Source organism: Oncorhynchus mykiss, chromosome 10 (genome assembly GCF_013265735.2).
Source record: "Oncorhynchus mykiss isolate Arlee chromosome 10, USDA_OmykA_1.1, whole genome shotgun sequence".
Taxonomy (NCBI): domain Eukaryota; kingdom Metazoa; phylum Chordata; class Actinopteri; order Salmoniformes; family Salmonidae; genus Oncorhynchus; species Oncorhynchus mykiss.
In genome coordinates, this window is record NC_048574.1 from 83,703,844 (window position 1) to 83,726,668 (window position 22,825).

The 22,825-nt window shown below is 43.5% G+C and overlaps 1 protein-coding gene across 2 annotated transcripts; it reads right to left on the reverse strand.

Moving 5' to 3' along the window:
* Window positions 1–744: 744 nt before the first annotated feature.
* LOC118936838 (NACHT, LRR and PYD domains-containing protein 3-like) lies at window positions 745–19,417 on the reverse strand. Of its 2 annotated transcripts, XM_036934278.1 has the most exons (18): window positions 19,310–19,417; window positions 17,408–19,208; window positions 17,151–17,324; window positions 16,898–17,071; window positions 16,545–16,718; window positions 14,436–14,609; window positions 12,393–12,439; window positions 11,693–12,254; window positions 11,230–11,321; window positions 10,355–10,392; window positions 8,091–8,155; window positions 7,744–7,958; window positions 7,298–7,557; window positions 6,381–6,515; window positions 5,971–6,103; window positions 5,840–5,869; window positions 1,901–2,183; window positions 745–802 (listed from the first exon to the last, which is right to left on the reverse strand). In XM_036934278.1, the coding sequence occupies exons 2-18, from the start codon at window positions 19,021–19,023 to the stop codon at window positions 796–798; spliced, it is 4,179 nt and encodes a 1,392-aa protein (XP_036790173.1). In that variant the 5' UTR covers window positions 19,024–19,208; window positions 19,310–19,417; the 3' UTR covers window positions 745–795. The 2 variants fall into 2 exon arrangements, with proteins under 2 accessions (XP_036790173.1, XP_036790174.1); XM_036934279.1 differs by lacking the exon at window positions 16,545–16,718.
* Between the last annotated feature and the right edge of the window lie 3,408 nt (window positions 19,418–22,825).

The window sequence follows — 22,825 nt, forward strand, 5'->3', positions numbered from 1 at the left end:
TGGCGCTGCAGTACAGCGCCCTTAACCACTGCGCCACCCGGGAGGCCCAATTTAAAATAATTGAAGTGTCTTTGTCCACAGACTAGGAGACAGGCCTCAGCATCTTCAGATTAGGTGGAGAAGTGTCTTTGTCCACAAACTAGGAGACAGGCCTCAGCATCTTCAGATTAGGTCGAGAAATGTCTTTGTCCACAGACTAGGAGACAGGCCTCAGCATCTTCAGATTAGGAGAAGAAGTGTTCTTTGTCCACAGACTAGGAGACAGGCCTCAGCATCTTCAGATTAGGTGGAGAAGTGTCTTTGTCCACAGACTAGGAGACAGGCCTCAGCATCTTCAGATTAGGTGGAGAAGTGTCTTTGTCCACAGACTAGGAGACAGGCCTCAGCATCTTCAGATTAGGTGGAGAAGTGTCTTTGTCCACAGACTAGGAGACAGGCCTCAGCATCTTCAGATTAGGTGGAGAAGTGTCTTTGTCCACAGACTAGGAGACAGGCCTCAGCATCTTCAGATTAGGTGAAGAAGTGTCTTTGTCCACAGACTAGGAGACAGGCCTCAGCATCTTCAGATTAGGTGAAGAAGTGTCTTTGTCCACAGACTAGGAGACAGGCCTCAGCATCTTCAGATTAGGTGGAGAAATGTCTTTGTCCACAGACTAGGAGACAGGCCTCAGCATCTTCAGATTAGGTGGAGAAGTGTCTTTGTCCACAGACTAGGAGACAGGCCTCAGCATCTTCAGATTAGGTGGAGAAGTGTCTTTGTCCATAGACTAGGAGACAGGCCTCAGCATCTTCAGATTAGGTGCTACAAGACAGAGGATGTAGGAGAGATCAGAAAGTATGGAGAAGAATGAGGAGTGAGATACACCTGAGATAATGATGTGATGATGTCCTATGATACACCTGAGATAATGATGTGATGATGGTCCTATGATATACCTGAGATAATGATGTGATAATGGTCCTATGATACACCTGAGATAATGATGTGATGATGGTGTCATGTATTGTCATGTTGTGTCTTGTTCCTGTCCTTTCTCTTCACTCCGTCTCCCTCTGCTGGTCCTATTAGGTTACCTGTTCTTCCCCTCTTTCCCCCAGCTGTTCCTTGTCTTCTCTAAACTACCTCGTTCACCCCTTTTCCCACCTGTTCCCTTTTTCCCTCTGATTAGGTCTCTATATCTCTCTCTGTTCCTGTTCCTGTCTTTGTCGGATTCTCGTTTGTGTTGCTCATGCCTGAACCAGACTATCGTCGTGTTTGCTGCAACCTTGTCCTGTCCTGTCGGAATCTGCCTGTTCAGCTAACCTTGTCCTGTCCTGTCGGAATCTGCCTGTCCATCTGAGCCTACGTGTGTTTCGTCATTAAAGAAACTCTGTTTTGTTAATTCGCTTTTGGGTCCTCATTCACGCACCTGACAGATGGTCCTATGATACACCTGAGATAGTGATGTGATGATGGTCCTATGATACACCTGAGATAATGATGTGATGATGTCCTATGATACACCTGAGATAATGATGAGATAATGATGTGATGATGGCCCTATGATACACCTGAGATAATGATGAGATAATGGCCCTGTGAAACACGTGAGATAATGATGAGATAATGGCCCTATGATACACCTGAGATAATGATGTGATGGTCCTATGATGCACCTGAGATAATGATGTGATGATGGCCCTATGATACACCTGAGATAATGATGTCCAATGATACACCTGAGATAATGATGTGATGATGGTCATATGATAAGAGTAATTTATTACAGGCAGCAACACAAAAAAACATGCTTCCATTCTGAAAAGTACTTTATCTTTGATCTGGGTAGCTATGTTTTTATTTGTCCTATATTTAATAATTCCACATATTCAAGGGAGGGAGAAAAGAAACCGGTCTTACCTAGATTCACTCAAGTACTTAACAAGATGGTGTTCATGTTCACTGAGAGCTTTGAGACAAGCTCCCATCACTTCTGGTCCTTTAGGGAGGACTGCATTCAGTAGTTTTCTCATTCGCTCCTGTTCAGTTGTTTCAGCTGTTATTCTGGAGTACTCTTCATCACCAATCATGCTCTTTGACGACAGATCATCTGCTATTGGTATTGGGTTTTTGACTCCCTGAATGAGTACAGCCCTGTGTTTCTTCAGAAACTCCTCAGCAGGAATCCCAGGGAGTGTTAATGCTGAAGGGGGGTGAATGAAATGAATATGTCTTTAAGGTGAACAGCAGCTGTTTCTACATCTAACAGTCTCCAGTTAACATTCCTCTGATAGTCATTTCTTGTATAGAGCTGACTCCAGGGTTGTAGTCAATTCATATTCAAGTCATATTCAAAAATAAAAAATTGTCTTCCCATTAGTCATTGAAAATTGATTTTCGGTTATTGAATTTGAATATCAGTTTACTTCCTGAATGGACTGACTTATTTGGAATTGACGCCTACCCTGGCTGACACGATTGTCTATTCTACATAACATACAGAGCCTTGCAAAAGTGTTCATACCCCTTGGATTTCTCTATTGTGTTACATAGTGGGATTAAAAATGGATTTAATTGTAATGTTTTGTCAACAATCTACTGAAAATACTCTGTAATGCCAAAGTGGACCTGTCCCCCCATACAGGAGAAAACTGAGGATGGATCAACAACATTGTAGTGACTCCATCATAACGACTTAAATGACAGAGTGAAACACAACACATCACTGAATAACTGCCTCCTTATTTTCAAGCATGGTGGTGGCTGCTTCATGGTATGGGTATGCTTGTCATCAGCAAATACTGGGGAGTTTTTCAGGATGAAAAGAAACAGGATGGAGCTAAGAACAGGCAAAATCCTAGAGGAAAACCTAGTTCAGTCTGCTTTACACCAGACACAGGGAGATGATTTCACCTTTCAGCAGGACAATAACCTATAACACAAGGCCAAATCTACACTGGAGTTTCTTACCAAGAAGACATTGAATGTTCCTGAGTGGCCAAGTCACAGTTTTGACTTAAATCTGCTTGTAAATCTATGACAAGATGTGAAAATGGCTGTCGAGCCATGATCTCCAACATCTTGACAGAGCTTGAAGCATTATGAACACAATAATGGGCTAATATTGTACGATCCAAGTGTGTAAAGCTCTTAGTGTCATGCCCGGACCATAGAGAACCCTTGGTTCGTGACTAGGGGGTGTTCTAGTTCAATATTTCTATGTTGGTGATTTGTATGGTTCCCAATTAGTTGCCTCTAATTGGGGATCATATTTAGGTAGCCATTTTTCCCACCAGTGTTTGTAGGATATTGTTTGCATTGGTGCTTGTGTCACCACATAGTAACGGTGTGTTGATTGTTTATTGTTTTGGTTAAAGAAGTTTCACTTTAAATAAATATGTGAAACTCAACAAACGCTGGGCCTGGTTCCGTCTCTTACAACAACCGTGACACTTAGAGACTTACCCAAGAAGACTCCCAGCTCTTAGAGACTTACCCAATAAGCCTCCCAGCTGTAATGACACGTAGAGACTTACCCAAGAAGACTCCCAGCTGTAATGACTCTTAGAGACTTACCCTAGAAGACTCCCAGCTCTTAGAGACTTACCCAATAAGCCTCCCAGCTGTAATCACTCTTAGAGACTTACCCAAGAAGACTCCCAGCTGTAATCACTCTTAGAGACTTACCCAAGAAGACTCCCAGCTGTAATCACTCTTAGAGACTTACCCAAGAAGACTCCCAGCTGTAATCACTCTTAGAGACTTACCCTAGAAGACTCCCAGCTGTAATCACTCTTAGAGACTTACCCAAGAAGCCTCTCAGCTGTAATGACTCCTAGAGACTTACTCAAGAAGACTCCCAGCTGTAATCACTCTTAGAGACTTACCCAAGAAGCCTCCCAGCTGTAATGACTCTTAGAGACTTACCCAAGAAGACTCCCAGCTGTAATGACTCTTAGAGATTTACCCAAGATGCACAGCTGTAATGACTGCCAAGGTGTTTCTAACATGTATTGACTCAGGGAGCTGAATACTTATGGAACAACTATTTTAGGTATTTAATTTCAATCAATCTAAAAAATATGTATTCTTTGACATTACAGAGTATTAATTATACTTGTGGAACGACTCATTTAATTTAGATTCATTTCTATTAATCTAAATATGTCTACAGTTGAAGTCAGAAGTTTACATACACCTTAGACAAATACATTTAAACTCAGTTTTTCACAATTCCTGACATTTAATCCTAGTAAAAATTCCCTGTTTTAGGTCAGTTAGGATCACCACTTTATTTTAAGAATGTAAAATGTCTGAATAATAGTAGAGAGAATGATTTATTTCAGCTTTTATTTATATCATCACATTCCCAGTGGGTCAGAAGTTTACATACACTCAATTAGTATTTGGTAGCATTGCCTTTAAATGGTTTAACTTGGGTCAAACGTCTTGGGTAGCCTTCCACAAGCTTCCCACAATACGTTGGGTGAATTTTGGCTAATTTCTCCTGACAGAGTTGGTGTAACTGAGTCAGGTTTGTAGGCCTCCTTACTCGCACACACACTTTCAGTTCTGCCCACAAATTTTCTATAGGATTGAGATCAGGGCGTTGTGATGGCCACTCCAATACCTTGACTTTGTTGTCCTTAAGCCATTTTTGTCACAACCACAACCTAAGTGTTTGATATCTTCCCGAATTCAACTGTATGTTCTTTGACATTACACAGTATTTTGTGGAGATTGTTTACAAAAATTACAATTAAATCCATTTGAATCCCACTTTGTAACACAATGAAATATAATGAAGATACTTTTGCAAGACTCTTCATCACCCCACTGAACATGATTAATGGAAACCTTCATCACCCCACTGAACATGATTCATGAAGACCTTCATCACCCCACTGAACAAGACTCATGAAGACCTTCATCACCCCACTGAACAAGACTCATGAAGACCTTCATCACCCCAATGAACATGATTCATGGAGACCTTCATCACCCCACTGAACATGACTCAGGAAGACCTTCATCACCCCACTGAACATGACTCATGAAGACCTTCATCACCCCACTGAACAAGACTCATGAAGACCTTCATCACCCCACTGAACAAGACTCATGAAGGCCTTCATCACCCCACTGAACATGATTCATGGAGACCTTCATCACCCCACTGAACATGACTCATGAAGACCTTCAACAGTGTCCTTCATCACCCCACTGAACATGATTCATGAAGACCTTCATCACCCCACTGAACAAGACTCATGAAGACCTTCATCACCCCACTGAACAAGACTCATGAAGACCTTCATCACCCCACTGAACATGACTCATGAAGACCTTCATCACCCCACTGAACATGACTCATGAAGACCTTCATCACCCCACTGAACAAGACTCATGAAGGCCTTCATCACCCCACTGAACATGATTCATGGAGACCTTCATCACCCCACTGAACATGACTCATGAAGACCTTCAACAGTGTCCTTCATCACCCCACTGAATATGATTCATGAAGACCTTCATCACCCCACTGAACACAACTCATGAAGAACATCATCACCCCACTGAACATGACTCATGAAGACCATCACCCCACTGAACATGACTCACAAAGACCTTCATCACCCCACTGAACATGATTCACGAAGGTCTTCATCACACCACTGAACATGACTCACGAAGGTCTTCATCACACCACTGAACATGACTCACGAAGGTCTTCATCACCCCACTGAACATAACTCATGAAGACCTTCATCACCCCACTGAACATAACTCATGAAGACCTTCAACAGTGTCCTTGAAGAAACGTTAGCTCTGTAACCTCGTCCACAAAGACAAACTTACGTGTTGGATGAGAGTCTTTGCTGTATTCATCTGAAAGACAAACAAGAGAAAATATCATAAAACACTTTAATAGCATCTGTTAGAAAAGGACATTGATGATTGACATACTGTTCATGTCCAGTATTTCTTACCTTTTGATACCACTGATTTCCATACTGTCCTCTCATCATCCCCGATTAACTCCATCTCAATGTCCACCCCTGTGTTTCCCATTATCATCTTACAACAGCTTGGTGTGGTGTTTGCAGGTAACAGCTGAATCTTCTGTAGGAGGCCATATGGTGCAACGAGAGAGCGAGAGCGAGAGCGAGAGAGAGAGGAGAGAGAGAGAGAGAGAGAGAGAAGGAGAGAGAGAGAGGAGAGCGAGAGAGAGAGAAGGAGAGAGAGAGAGAGAGAAGGAGAGAGAGAGAGAGAGAGAGAGAAGGAGAGAGAGAGAGAGGAGAGAGACAGAGAGAGACAGAGAGATAGAGAGAGAGAATGATATTCCAGTAATTCATATACAATATGACAGATTCAGGTCCTCAGCCTGATAAAACTGCACCTCTGGATAGATGGAAGTAGAGTGTGGATTCTTGAGTGCAAACCAAGTGTTCATCTTTAAGGGCCCATTTGGACTTGGCAGGAGAAATTCTGAATATCCTTGGGACACCTGATCTTTCTCCCGTTCCCGAACAGCCTACAAAATGAGAGATGTAAGTAGTCAGTCACAACAATGTAGTCTCATAATTCACACAACATGCAGCTCACTGGACAATCCATTTTTGTCAACACTATCGTTATTGATTTACCATTATTTCATCAGATAAGTTGACTGAGAAGAGATTCTCTTTTACAGCAACGACCTGGGGAATAGTTACAGGGGAGAGGGAGAGGGGATAAATGAGCCAATTGGAAGCTGAGGATGATTAGGTAGCCATGATGGTATGAGGGTCAGATTGGAAGTTTAGCCAGGATACCGGGGTTAACACCCCTACTCATACGATAAGTACCATGGGATCTTTAGTGACCACGGAGAGTCAGGACACCGGGGTTAACACCCCTACTCTTACGATAAGTACCATGGGATCTTTAGTGACCATGGAGAGTCAGGACACCGGGGTTAACACCCCTACTCATACGATAAGTGCCATGGGATCTTTAGTGACCATGGAGAGGACACCCATTTAACGTCCCATCTGAAAGACAGCAACCTACACAGGGAAATGTCCCCTTCACTGCCCAGGGGCAATGTCCCCTTCACTGCCCAGGGGCAATGTCCACTTCACTGCCCAGGGGCATTGGGTTCTCCTTCGACCAGAGGGAAGAGTGCCATCTACTGGCTCTTCAAATGAACGAGACAGAAATAGATTTGTCACAGAGCTGCACGTTGTCTTTGTAATCTAGAGATTTTCAACAAACTATCAGCTTTCCTTCAGTAAGATTCAACATACTGTTGTCACTTCAGTGATAGTGGCTCACCTCTTTCTGACTGGAGTTTCTGAGGAGCAGGTACAGCCTTGAAATGACTGTTGACTTTTTTACTGCCATATAGAGGACCACGTCACAGTGGACATCTACGATCCAAGAAAGGATATAGCTCAGTATAACAGAGATAGCTGAGAACTTGGGATGGAGAATCTTAACATGGAATCTGGTGACCTCATGCACTTCCTCTAAAGACACTCCATGTTCCTCTACATGAAGAATCTTCATCTCATTCCTCAGGGAAGGGTTGGTCCCTGAACAACACAATAAAAAGGAGACAGAAAGACATATTTTATTATTCATCCAACTAAAACACAAAGAATGTGCAGTACCAGATCACAGTAAACTCAAACTCCCATAATAGTTTATTCATTAATTCAGGAAGTGAAACTCAGTTACATGGAAATGTCTTTCTGAATACTAATTATATATGGTTTTACCTAAACAGACAAAGTGTGGCAGATGAACTTCCTCCAGTTCACCTAACTCCATAGTGATGTCCAGCAATGGACCACCTTGTGTGTACTGCATGTCTTTCAGAAGTTGACTGTAGGGTTCCCAGTTCCTGAAGTGATACTTCAGAATGACATCTCTCTCACACAGCCAGCGGAGCCCAGACACTGTGCACTCATAACTCCCTTTGGGTGTCCTGTGCCTTATGGCAACAACAAGATGTGGTAGAGAGGGTCAATGGTCAAATGGAGAGGTTGGATTAGAAGACTATTCCCAAAGGTAATGGGGAAATACACTAGCAGGTGGAATGAAATGTTATAAGTAGTTATTTTACCTGAACATTGTCACTCCCTGGACAGTGGAAGTCAAGGGTTCAATCTGAAGCCAGTGTGTGGAGTCCTGAACAAGGACAAGCATGTCAGTAATACATATGGGGCCTGTTTCCTGGGATCTTTAGTGACCACGGAGAGTCAGGACACCGGGGTTAACACCCCTACTCTTACGATAAGTACCATGGGATCTTTAGTGACCATGGAGAGTCAGGACACCGGGGTTAACACCCCTACTCATACGATAAGTGCCATGGGATCTTTAGTGACCATGGAGAGGACACCCATTTAACGTCCCATCTGAAAGACAGCAACCTACACAGGGAAATGTTGTGCTGGACTAAAAAGCATGCTCAATGGAAGTTTCAATAGAAAGTTCTTTAAGGTCCAGGACTAGACTTAATCTGTGTCTGGGAAACTGGCCAATTATACAAAAGTATCTGATCTAAATGTATTTATTCAATGTTACATGGAATGCTGGTGATATATTGATTACACTGTTCAATGAACAAAGGTGACAACAGATAAAATCCTGCATGACTATGTCATGACGTTGCCCTTTTTTGGGTACAGCAAGCCCCATCCCCCTCTCCCTGCCTCCTACAACTAGGCTGCTGTGGTCAGAGAGGTCATACATTCCTGGAGGAGATGATCTCCTCATGGCCACAGTATAGAGACAGAGTGAATTTTCATAGAGAACAATGGAATTTCTTCCACCTCACAGAACTGGAGGTCCGAACGACATTTATGTTCCGGAGAAAGTATAAAATATCGGTGAAGAATTCAGTCCGGTTGCTACAATTTGGTGAAACTCATGAGAGACAATACGGCACATTACCATAACGCTGTTTACATAATAGCCTCAGATATGAGGTTTACATCTAATTGTTGTATAAAATGAATGAGTGAAGAGGAAACTATTTGTTTAATGAAGGAAACTCCAATTTCCTTTTGAGTTTAACTAAATCAGAGGAAAGCCCATGAGCCCAGTTCGGACCGGGCGTTGTGAGACAGCCTTTTTTCTGCAACTCCCAAATAAACCCCCCCCCCCCCCCCCCCCACCTTGAGAATTTATCACCAGACCATGTTTCTCTCCATTACGAGAGGACAAAAGGTTGCAGACCAGCTTTCCTCGATAACGAGAGGGCCAAGGTTTGAGACCAGACTGCTGAATCTTTTAACCGTCCCACGTGGTTAAACTATTAGACTATCGCTACCGACAAAATAAGAACAAGTCTTTGATATTAATTACTCGTCTGCAGCTTGAATTTGAATTCAGTATCATTGAACGCGAAGAACGACAACCGCAGAAACATCCAATCTATAACGAAATGAATGAATGTCACTCTGAACTTTCCATTCTATAACGAAATGAATGAATGTCACTCTGAACTATCCATTCTATAATTATCGACTGTGTGTTGTCTTATCTCAGTCGACCCCCCACTTCCCTTTTCTACAACAAGCCGCAATGCCGGTTTATCCCACTAGGGAAACTCCGTTATCATTTCCTTGTAACGATCAACTGTTTGTTTATGCATTTCTGTGAATTACTTAGTTAGTAAATAAATGATTTAAGACAATTGATGTATGGATGACTCATAGTGAAGACTGGGTTTGTGCAGATAACCAACAATTTTATGACGTTTGGAATGAGACTAAAGTGAGGTGAAATAAGTAATTCATTAATTCGAAGACTAATTGATCAGATATAAAATATCTGAAAAGTTACATTAGGAAAATTATAACTTTGAATTCTGAATATTTTCCTTGGTGCCCGGACTTCCTAGTTAATTACAGTTACATGATTAATCAGTTTAATCACGTTATACTAATTACAGAGAATCTTTGATTAAAAACTTAAAGTCTTCATTTAATGATAGTAAAGACAAGACATATACAAGCAGAACACAGGACTGTCTATATCCCAGTATGAATGGTTGGTCAGTACACACCTGGCTTTGAGACTGTGTTTATATTACTAAAGCAGAACACAGGACTGTCTATATCCCAGTATGAATGGTTGGTCAGTACACACCTGGCTTTGAGACTGTGTTTATATTACTAAAGCAGAACACAGGACTGTCTATATCCCAGTATGAATGGTTGGTCAGTACACACCTGGCTTTGAGACTGTGTTTATATTACTAAAGCAGAACACAGGACTGTCTATATCCCAGTATGAATGGTTGGTCAGTACACACCTGGCGTTGAGACTGTGCCGGACTCCTGCAGGTATGTAAAAGTAAGAATTGACATTATGACTTACCTCAACATGGTCACAAGTCTTACAGCTCTGAGGAATCCCTGAAGTCAAAAATAGTTGTTATTTAAAATGCACAATCTCATGTAATAATGAATTAATAATTATTAAATAGACTTGTAATATAACTAAGCAACAGTCTCAGAATGTACACTCATTAGCATACCATAATCTGACATTAGCGTTATATTAATGAATGTTTGTGGAAGCAGGAAACAACATCGTTCTGGTCCGTGTTTTGTAGATGTTGGGGGCCTGATTTCTGCTAGATTCTAGGATGAGAGTTTAAAGGTAGAGTCAGCTAAATGATGTTGTACGAGCAGCACCACAGATATTGTGATGAGCAAGATGCCCGACTTCTCTCTCACACAGTCACACACAGTAACTGCCATGTGCACCGGTCCTTTTCACTCTCTTACAGTGGAGAGGTTGAGTGTTCGCCACGGGACCAAAACAGCGGAGAAGTTTAGCCTTGCTCTCCAACACTCTTAGTTGTTGTAGAAATGTACCCACTCTGCTGTTTACTTTGTGCATCTACGTCATATCGCTGACTCTACCTTTAAGTTTGTTTTGACAAAATAGATCATGATTGTGCTCCTTGTCTGGGACTCAAGTACAATGAACGCTTTAAAACTACTTTGAGTTAAAAACAATTATCAGTTAAGTCTGGGGCGGCAGGGTAGCCTAGTAGTTAGAGCGTTGGACTAGTAACCGGAGGTTGCAAGATCAAATCCCCGAGCTGACAAGGTACAAATCTGTCATTCTGCCCTTGAACAGGCAGTTAACCCACTGTTCCTAGGCCGTCATTGAAAATAAGAATTTGTTCTTAACTGACTTGTCTAGTTAAATAAAGGTAAAAAATAAATTTAAAAAAAACTCACATTTCTCAGGTCCAGGCTTGATCCAACTCTCTCCACCATGGTCTCTGGTGTTCTCAGGTCCAGGCTTGATACAACTCTCTCCACCATGGTCTCTGGTGTCCTCAGGTCCAGGCTTGATCCAACTCTCTCCACCATGGTCTCTGGTGTCCTCAGGTCCAGGCTTGATACAACTCTCTCCACCATGGTCTGTAGTTCTATTTCTGTAGATCCAACAGAACACATTAAAACACACCACTACTACTAATCTAACTGTCTGTAGGTCCAACAGAACACATTAAAACACACCACCACTACTAATCTAACTGTCTGTAGGTCCAACAGAACACATTAAAACACACCACTACTACTAATCTAACTGTCTGTAGGTCCAACAGAACACATTAAAACACACCACTACTACTAATCTAACTGTAGGAATGATTCCAGAGGAAAACACATGATGAAACATTGCTATTTGACTCACCTCTGAATGTGTTGGTCATCTATCTGACGCAGGGTCACTGAGGTCACTGAGGAGGAGGAAACGCCAAACCCAGGATAGAGGGGTTCAGTGAACGTGGTGTGTTCTGTGTAAAGGTGGTGTGTCAGTGTACCAGAGGAGGACACACTATAGAAGGACAAAGTACCAGCTGACCAGTTCAGATACACTCCAACTCTGTTAGAAACAGGACCAGGGATGGATCTGCAACAGACTCCAGGATGGTAAAAGCAATAACCACTATGAGAGCAGAATAAACACCAGGACTTCTTATTGGCTCCAATGTCACTGTCAACCCCCCTTCCCTTCCTCTTCATTCCTCTGTACACCACACCAATGACTGCCCCGGTACCATCCATCTCCACCTCCCAGTAATAACGACACCCAGATAAGCCTTCTCTGCAGAGAACCTGATGAAGACAATCAAATCTGTCTGGATGGTCTTCATAATGCCGGTCCTCCACCACCCGTGTCACCTTCCTGTTCCCCTCAGACAGTATCAGGTGTGGGTGTGCTGTATTTGGGTCCAGGGTGAGATGACAGGCATCTGTAGACAAAATGAGAGCTTAATCAAACCACATCTTCATATAAAATATTGTGTTTTGTAGTTACAGAACAAGTATTGATTAGTTAATATGTTACTATAGTGCTGAATATGCAGTTAATTAGGATTGAAGAGACTTACATTTCCTCAGCCCTGATTTCAGCCTGCACTCTCCACCATGATCCACACTGTAGGAGAAACAGGTTATTGACTGACAAAGACCTAATAAAGCAGTCAACATTTAAACCATATTGTTGTGTTCTGGTGCACTATCCCAGTTCATTACTATCCTACCTACTGCATACAGAACGGAGTACAGTTCATTACTAGAGACATACAGGTATTCTATCCTACCTACTGCATACAGAGCGGAGTACAATTCATTACTAGAGACATACAGGTATTCTATCCTACCTACTGCGTACAGAACGGAGTACAATTCCAACAGGATATCAGAGATGCAGAAGAAGAGTATTCATGTGGTGATGATGTATGCTGTGTTGGAGTGCTCTGCCTGCTGGGTAGACTTCCTCTTAATTCTACCATCATGTCACTGAACCTACTACACTACAGTTGTGGCCAAAAGTTTTGAGAATGACACAAATATGAATTTTCACAAAGTCTGCTGCCTAAGTTTGTATGATGGCAATTTGCATATACTCCAGAATGTTATGAAGAGTGATCAGATGAGTTACAATTAATTGCAAAGCCCCTCTTTGCCATGCAAGTGAACTGAATCCCGAAAAAACATTTCCACTGCATTTCAGCGCTGCCACAAAAGGACCAGCTGACATCATGTCAGTGATTCTCTCATTAACACAGGTGTGAGTGTTGACGAGGACAAGGCTGGAGATCACTCTGTCATGCTGATTGAGTTCAAATAACAGACTGGAAGCTTCAAAAGTAGGTTGGTGCTTGGAATCACAGTTCTTCCTCTGTCAACCATGGTTACCTGCAAGGAAACACGTGCCGTCATCGTTGCTTTGCACAAAAAGGGCTTCACAGGCAAGGATATTGCTGCCAGTAAGATTGCACCTAAATCAACCATTTATCGGATCATCAAGAACTTCAAGGAGAGCAGTTCAATTGTTGTAAAGAAGGCTTCAGGGCGCCCAAGAAAGTTCAGCAAGCGCCAGGACCTTCTCCTAAAGTTGATTCAGCTGCGGGATCGGGGCACCACCAGTACAGAGCTTGCTCAGATAGGGCAGCAGGCAGGTGTGAATGCATCTGCACGCACACTGAGGCAAAGACTTTTGGAGGATGGCCTGTGTCAATAAGGGCAGCAAGAGGATGTTTTCCAGGAAAAACATCAGGGACAGACTGATATTCTGCAAAAGGTAAAGGGATTGGACTGCTGAGGACTGGGGTAAAGTCATTTTCTCTGATGAATCCCGTTTCCGATTGTTTGGGGCATCCGGAAAAAAGCTTGTCCGGAGAAGACAAGGTGAGCGCTACCATCAGTCCTGTGTTATGCTAACAGTAAAGCATCCTGAGACCATTCATGTGTGGGGTTGCTTCTCAGCCAAGGGAGTGGGCTCACTCACAATTTTGTCTAAGAACACAGCCATGAATAAAGAATGGTACCAATACATTCTCTGAGAGAAATTTCTCCCAACCATCCAGGAACAGTTTGGTGACAAACAATGCCTTTTCCAGCCTGATGGAGCACCTTGCCATAAGGCAAAAGTGATAACTAAGTGGCTCGGGGAACAAAACATTGATATTTTGGGTCCATGGCCAGGAAACTCCCCAGAACTTAATCCCATTGAGAACTTGTGGTCAATCCTCAAGAGGCGGGTAGACAAACAAAAACCCACAAATTCTGACAAACTCCAAGCATTGATTATGCAAGAATGGGTTACCATCAGTCAGGATGTGACCCAGAAGTGAATTGACAGCATGCCAGGGCGGATTGCAGAGGTCTTGAAAAAGAAGGGTCAATACTGCAAATATTGACTCTTTGCATCAACTTCATGTTATTGTCAATAAAAGCCTTTGACACCTATGAAATGCTTGTAATTATACTTCAGTATTCCATAGTAACATCTGACAAAAATATCTAAAGACACTGAGGCAGCAGACTTTGTGAAAATGTATATTTGTGTCATTCTCAAATCTTTTGGCCACGACTGTACATATGACACAACCGCTGCTCACACTATTAGGACATCTATTCTGACTTACTTCAGCTTCATCAGTTTATATGTGGGATCCACCAGAGCAGCTGAAAGCAGTTCCCCTGCAGAGTCTCCTGGGTGATTGTAGCTCAGGTCCAGCTCTTTCAGGTGGGAGGGGTTTGACCTCAGAGCTGAAGACAGAGCAGCACAGCCCTCCTCTGTGACCAGACAGCCAGACAGCCTGCAGAGAGATACACAACATATTTATTTTGATACTGTCGCAAAGGTAACTAAAAAGCAGCATTCCCAAGAGAGGATGGCTTTCACTTCAGCAGTGATAAATTCATGAACTTCTTTGAGGAAAAGATCATGATCATTAGAAATCAAAATACGGACTCCTCTTTAAATCTGCGTATTCCTCCAAAGCTCTGCACAACTCTGCCAGGAGGTAGGATCAAGAGAGACACAAGTGTTTTAGTACTATATCTCTTGACACAATTATGAAAATAGTCTTGGCCTCTAAACCTTCAAGCTCCATACTGGACCCTATTCCAACTAAACTACTGAAAGAGCTGCTTCCTGTACTTGGCCCTCCTATGTTGAACATAATAAACGGCTCTCTATCGACCGGATGTGTACTAAACTCACTAAAAGTGAATAAAGCCTCTCTTGAAAAAGCCAAACCTTGACCCAGAAAATATAAACTATCGGCCTATATCGAATCTCCCATTGTAATGTATGGATGTAATTCGAAAACAAAATGTTAACTTTCACTGCTATGCGGATGACACACAGCTGTACATTTCGATGAAACATGGTGAAGCCCCAAAATTGCCCTCCCTGGAAGCCTGTGTTTCAGACATAAGGAAGTGGATGGCGGCAAATGTTCTACTTCTAAACTTTTAAACTCAGACAAAACAGAGATGCTTGTTCTAGGTCCCGGGAAACAAAGAGATCTTCTGTTAAATCTGACAATTAATCTTGATGGTTGTACAGTCGTCTCAAATAAAACTGTGAAGGACCTCAGCGTTACTCTGGACCCTGATCTCTCTTTTGACGAACATATCAAGACTGTTTCAAGGACAGCTTTTTTCCATCTACATAACATTGCAAAAATGAGACATTTTTGGAACAAAAATGATGCAGAAAAATTAATTCATGCTTTTGTCACTTCTAGGTTAGACTACTGCTTGGCTCTACTTTCCGGCTACCCGGATAAAGCACTAAATCAACTTTAGTTAGTGCTAAATACGGTTGCTAGTATTCTGACTAGAACCCAAAAATGTGATCATATTACTCCAGTGCTAGCCTCCCTACACTGGCTTCCTGTTAAGGCAAGGGCTGATTTCAAGGTTTTACTGCTAACCTACAAAGCATTACATGGGCTTGCTCCTACGTATCTTTCCGATTTGGTCCTGCCGTACATACCTACACGTACGCTACGGTCACAAGACGCATGCCTCCTAATTGTCCTTAGAATTTCTAAGCAAACAGCTGGAGGCAGGGCTTTCTCCTATAGAGCTCAATTTTTATGGAATCGTCTGCCTACCCATGTGTGAGACGCAGACTCTGTCTCAACCTTTAAGTCTTTATTGAAGACTCATCTCTTCAGTGGGTCATATGATTGAGTGTAGTCTGGCCCAGGAGTGTGAAGGTGAACGGAAAGGCACTGGAGCAACGAACCGCCCTTGCTGTCTCTGTCTGGCCGGTTCCCCTCTCTCCACTGGGATTCTCTGCCTCTAACCCTATTACAGGGTCTGAGTCACTGGCTTACTGGTGCTCTTCAATGCAGTCCCTAGGAGGGGTGTGTCACTTGAGTGGGTTGAGTCACTGACGTGGTCTTCCTGTCTGGGTTGACGCCCCCCCTTGGGTTGTGCCGTGGCGGAGATCTTTGTGGGCTATACTCGACCTTGTCTCAGGATGGTACGTTGGTGGTCGAAGATATCACTCTAGTTGTGTGGGGGCTGTGCTTTGGCAAAGTGGGTGGGGTAATATCCTGCCTGTTTGGCCCTGTCCGGGGGTATCATCGGATGGGACTACAGTGTCTCCTGTTTTACCAAGCTCAGTACCGACCTGACTGAAACAGTGTGTGTAGTTTACAGCCTGGATCCTCCAGTCCAGCAGACAGCAGTGTAACTCACCTCAGTACCAACCTGACTGAAACAGCTGTACTTACCCCAGTGTGTGTAGTTTACAGTCTGGATCCTCCAGTCCAGCAGACAGCAGTGTAACTCCTGAGTCCTGCAGGTCATTGTCTCTCAGCTCCAGTTGTTTCAGTTGTGAGTTGGGTGAACTCAGGACTGAGGCCAGATCTGAACAGCAACCCTCTGTCAGACCACACTGACCTAGACTAGAGGGGAGTAGAGGACAAACTTGAACGCTTGCAACACACACACACACACCCATACACACGCACGCACACACACACACACACCTCAGTGTGTGTAGTTTACAGTCTGGATCCTCCAGGCCAGCAGACAGCAGTGTAACTCAGCTCAGTACCGACCTGACTGAAACACCTGTACTTACCCCAGTGTGTCTAGTTTACAGTCTGGATCCTCCAGTTCAGCAGACAGCAATGTAACTCCTGAGTTCTGCAGGTCATTGTCTCTCAGCTGCAGCTGTTTCAGTTGTGAGTTGGGTGAACTCAGGACTGAGGCCAGATCTGAACAGCAACCCTCTGTCAGACCACACTGACCTAGACTAGAGGGCAGAAGAACACATGATTAACACATGTTTAAAACATCCACATAATAACTCATACTGAAGATATTTAACTCACACTAGTGTCTGTATGTTGCAGAGTGGACTGGTTAGTCCAACACAGAGCAGCTCCACTCCTCTGTCTCCCAGGTCATTGTAGCTGAGGTCCAGTTCTCTCAGGGGGGAGTTTGGTGTCTGCAGAGCTGAGGCCAGAGTCTCACAGGATTCATATGTGAGTTTACAGCCAGCTAGTCTGAAGAGAGTATATAGTCTGTTAGATATACAAATCCTTCATTATAATGATACTGTATACATCAACTCAATAACATAACTCACAGTGCTCTCTTGCAGGTTTTCACTACCGGCAGCAACCTCTGATAACCTTCCTCTGATGTGTTGTATGTCTTCAGCTCAAACTCCTCCAGCACCTCCTCTGACATCAGTAACAGGTAGGCCAGGGCTGAACATTGGTCAGGTTTTAGTCTTGTTTCTGAAAGAGTTCCTGATCGCAGGGAGGTCTGCATGTCTTCAACTAGAGAGTTGGAACCAAGTTCATTCAGACAGTGGAACAAGTTGATGATCCTTTCTGGTGAGGATTCTTCGTCGATCTTGTCTGAAAGGTACCTGACTGTTCTCTCAACTGTTTTCTTATTGCTCCGTGTGGTACTTCCTGTCTGTGTCAGAAGGCCTCGTAACAGATTCTGATTGGACTCCAGTGAGAGACCCAGAAGGAAGCGGAGGAACAGGTCCAGGTGTCCATTCTCACTCTTCAAGGCCTGGTCCACTGCTCTCCTGTGTAAGTCAGACAACTGGATTGACTCCTTCTCTTCATCATCACTAGTGGTGGGAAAAACATTTTCCTTCTTGTCCAGACATGATTCTAAAGCATGCACTGCTGCTAGAAACTCCTGAATGCTCAGATGCACAAAGCTGTAGACCTTCTCTTGGTACAGCCCAGATTCTTCTTTAAAGATCTCTGTACATAATGCTGAGTACTCTGATGCCTCTGTGACGTCAAGACCACACTCTCTCAGGTCCTCCTTGTAGAAGATCAGGTTGCCCTTCTGCAGCTGTTGGAAAGCCAGCTTTGCCAGTTTCAGGATCATCTCTTTGTCTGACTGAGACAGTTCCTTTGGGCTTGTCTCTGTGGCTTTGTTGTACTTCCTGTTCTTCACAATGATTTGGATGAGCATGAAGTGTGAGTACATCTGGGTCAGAGTTTTGGGGACTTCATCCTTCTCTGTCTCTTTCAGCATCATCTCAAGGACAGTGGCTGATATCCAACAGAAGACTGGTATGTGGCACATGATGTGTAGGCTCCTTGATGTCTTCATGTATTTGATGATTTCATTGGCCAGAATCTGATCTGTGATTTTCTTCCTGAAGTACACCTCCTTCTGTGGATCATTGAACCCTCGTACCTCTGTCACTTGGTCAACACACTCAGGAGGGATCTGATTGGCTGCTGCAGGTCGTGTGGTTATCCAGAGGAGAGCAGAGGGAAGCAGAATCCCCTTGATGAGGTTTGTCAGTAGCACGTCCACTGAGGTTGGCATCGTGACATCACAGCACTTCTCATCATTTGTTAAGTCTAGAGGAAGTCGACACTCATCCAGACCATCAAAAATGAAAACAGTTTTGGTTTCACCATCTTCAATGCTGTCAATCTCTTTCAGCTCTGGGAAGTAGTGGGAAAGAAGTTGCATCAGACTGTATTGGTCCTTTTTCAGGTTCAGATCACGGAAAGGAAGAGGAAACATGAAATGAACGTCCTGATTTGCTTTTCCCTCTGCCCAGTCAAGGATGACCTTCTGCACAGAGACTGTTTTTCCAATGCCAGCGATTCCTTTGGTCAGCACAGTTCTGATTGGTTTGTCTTGTCCAGGTAACGGCTTGAAGATGTCGTTGCATTTGATTGGTGTCTCTTGTGTGGTTTGTTTTTTGGATGCCATCTCTATCTGTCTAACCTCATGTTCATTATTGAGCCCTCCACTTCCACCCTCTGTGATGTAGAGGTCTGTGTAGATGTCCTTGAACAGACTTTGGTTTCCATGGTGTCCAATTCCTTCAGATATGTGTTGATACTTGTGTTTCAGTTTAGCCTTGATGTCTTGTTGGACTGTCAGCAGAGTTTGACCTGTAGGAAAACAATGAGAGTTGGGACTCATAAGTTAATGTGTGTGTTTTATAAGGGCCTTTGTACCATTCTTTGTAATATTGTATGAAACACAGTCTTACTTCTTCTGTCCAGAAGGTTGTGTGTGATCTTTAATACATCCTCACTGTCCAAACTCTCCACTTCCTTATTGTCATCTGGTAATGGTTCCTGGCTGAAAGCAGGTGGCCGATCACACTTCATTGATTTCAGGCTGGTTGTAGGTGACACTGCTCTGGCCTTCTGGACACTGAACAAAACAGGGAGACAGATCATCTCATCAATAGCTCATCTACATCCTTTTAACAACTGTATAGTGGAACTTCTAGAAGTCCTGATGCTTCTTTTAAAGCTACAGTCTGGAATTGGTAAATCCATTTCTGGCCTTTTTAATGAATGATAGAGACCTACATTTTACTGTGGGACAAAAAAGTATTTAGTCAGCCACCAATTGTGCAAGTTCTCCCACTTAAAAAGACGAGAGAGGTCTGTAATTTTCATCATATGTACACTTCAACTATGACAGACAAAATGAGAAACAAAATCCAGAAAATCACATTGTAGGATTTTTTATGAATTTATTTGCAAATTATGGTGGAAAATAAGTATTTGGTAAATAACAAAATGTTATCTCAATACTTTGTTCTACACCCTTTGTTGGCAATGACAGAGGTCAAACATTTTCTGTAAGTCTTCACAAGGTTTTCACACACTGTTGCTGGTATTTTGGCCCATTCCTCCATGCAGATCTCCTCTAGAGCAGTGATGTTTTGTGGCTGTTGCTGGGCAACATGTGGTTGAGATCTTGAGACTGGCTAGGCCACTCCAGGACCTTGAAATGCTTCTTACGAAGCCACCATTTTTTTGTCCAGGCGGTGTGTTTGGGATCATTGTCATGCTGAAAGACCCAGCCACGTTTCATCTTCAATGCCCTTGCTGATGGAAGGAGGTTTTCACTCAAAATCTCACGATACATGGCCCCATTCATTCTTTCCTTTACACAGATCAGCCGTCCTGGTCCCTTTGCAGAAAAACAGCCCCAAAGCATGATGTTTCCACCCCCATGCTTCACAGTAGGTATGGTGTTCTTTGGATGCAACTCAGCATTCTTTGTCCTCCAAACACGACGAGTTGAGTTTTTACCAAAAATGTATATTTTGGATCATCCTAATGCTCTCTAGCAAACTTCAGACGGGCCTGGACATGTACTGGCTTAAGCAGGGGTACAAGCCTGGCACTGCAGGATTTGAGTCCCTGGCGGCGTAGTGTGTTACTGATGGTAGGCTTTGTTACTTTGGTCCCAGCTCTCTGCAGGTCATTCACTAGGTCCCCCCGTGTGGTTCTGGGATTTTTGCTCACCTTTCTTGTAATCATTTTGACCCCACGGGGTGAGATCTTGCGTGGAGCCCCAGATCGAGGGAGATTATCAGTAGTCTTGTATGTCTTCCATTTCCTAATAATTGCTCCCACAGTTGATTTCTTCAAACCAAGCTGCTTACCTATTGCAGATTCAGTCTTCCCAGCCTGGTGCAGGTCTACAATTTTGTTTCTTGTGTCCTTTGACAGCTCTTTGGTCTTGGCCATAGTGGAGTTTGGAGTGTGACTGTTTGAGGTTGTGGACAAGTGTCTTTTATACTGATAACAAGTTCAAACAGGTGCCGTTAATACAGGTAACGAGTGGAGGACAGAGGAGCCTCTCAGGTCTGTGAGAGCCAGAAATCTTGCTTGTTTGTAGGTGACCAAATACTTATTTTCCACGATAATTTGCAAATAAATTCATTAAAAATCCTACAATGTGATTTTCTGGATTTTTTTTCTCATTTTGTCTTTCATAGTTGAAGTGTACCTATGATGAAAATGACAGGCCTCTCTCATCTTTTTAAGTGGGAGAACTTGAACAATTGGTGGCTGACTAAATACTTTTTTGCCCCACTGTAAGTAATTTGGGAACACTTTTCATTAGTTTGATATAAGAGAACGGTATATTTTGAAAATTAATTTCTTACCTCTTAGAACTTGTGTCTTGAGTCATTTTAGAGGCAGTGGTCCCCTCCTCTGTCTCCCCAGAGAGACTCATTTTAGAGGCAGTGGTCTTCTCCTCTCTCTCCCCAGAGAGACTCATTTTAGAGGCAGTGGTCTCCTCCTCTCTCTCCCCAGAGAGGCTCATTTCAGAGGCAGTTGTCCCCTCCTCTCTCCCCCCAGAGAGACTCATTTTAGATGTAAGTCACAGCTCACTCAGCTACAATAAGCAATAACAGAACAGTCAATATTTCTGAACATTGAAAAACAATTAACAATTACCACACTTTTACTGTCTGTGGTCAGAGTTCAGACACTTCTTGTTGCATTTAAACATACACAGCCCAAAATTATTAATTTGATTTGGATCCCCACTAGCTGACTCCATAACAACAGCAAGTACACCTAGTTGGATCCCCTGACCCCATAACAACAGCTAGTCTACCTGATTGGATCCTCATTAGCTGACTCCATAACAACAGCTAGTCTACCTGGTTGGATCCCCTGACTCCATAACAACAGCTAGTCTACCTGGTTGGATCCCCTGACTCCATAACAACAGCTAGTCTACCTGGTTGGATCCCCTGACTCCATAACAACAGCTAGTCTACCTGGTTGGATCCCCTGACTCCATAACAACAGCTAGTCTACCTGGATGGATCCCCTGACTCCATAACAACAGCTAGTCTACCTGGTTGGATCCCCTGACCCCATAACAACAGCTAGTCTACCTGGTTGGATCCCTTGACTCCATAACAACAGCTAGTCTACCTGGTTGGATCCCCTGACCCCATAACAACACCTAGTCTACCTGATTGGATCCCCTGACTCCATAACAACAGCTAGTCTACCTGGTTGGATCCCCTGACCCCATAACAACAGCTAGTCTACCTGATTGGATCCCCTGACTCCATAACAACAGCTAGTCTACCTGGTTGGATCCCCTGACTCCATAACAACAGCTAGTCTACCTGGTTGGATCCTCTGACTCCATAACAACAGCTAGTCTACCTGGTTGGATCCCCTGACTCCATAACAACAGCTAGTCTACCTGGTTGGATCCCCTGACTCCATAACAACAGCTAGTCTACCTGGTTGGATCCCCTGACTCCATAACAACAGCTAGTCTACCTGGTTGGATCCTCTGACTCCATAACAACAGCTAGTTTACCTGGTTGGATCCCCTGACTCCATAACAACAGCTAGTCTACCTGGTTGGATCCCCTAACTCCATAACAACAGATAGTCTACCTGGTTGGATCCCCTGACCCCATAACAACAACCAGTCTACCTGGTTGGATCCCCTGACTCCATAACAACAGCTAGTCTACCTGGTTGGATCCCCTGACTCCATAACAACAGCTAGTCCACCTGGTTGGATCCCCTGACTCCATAACAACAGCTAGTCTACCTGGATGGATCTCCTGACTCCATAACAACAGCTAGTCTACCTGGTTGGATCCCCTGACTCCATAACAACAGCTAGTCTACCTGGTTGGATCCCCTGACTCCATAACAACAGCTAGTCTACCTGGATGGATCTCCTGACTCCATAACAACAGCTAGTCTACCTGGTTGGA

Bases quoted from the DNA above. Each gene is read 5' to 3' on its own strand.
- LOC118936838 (XM_036934278.1), bottom strand. From the start codon at position 19,023: ATGGCATCCAAAAAACAAACCACACAAGAGACACCAATCAAATGCAAC. The intron at 16,719-16,897 runs GTAAGTACAGGT...ACTCCCCTCTAG, and splicing joins TGTAAACTAGACACACTGGG to TCTAGGTCAGTGTGGTCTGA. The intron at 6,516-7,297 runs GTGAGCCACTAT...CTCATTTTGTAG, and splicing joins GAAACTCCAGTCAGAAAGAG to GCTGTTCGGGAACGGGAGAA.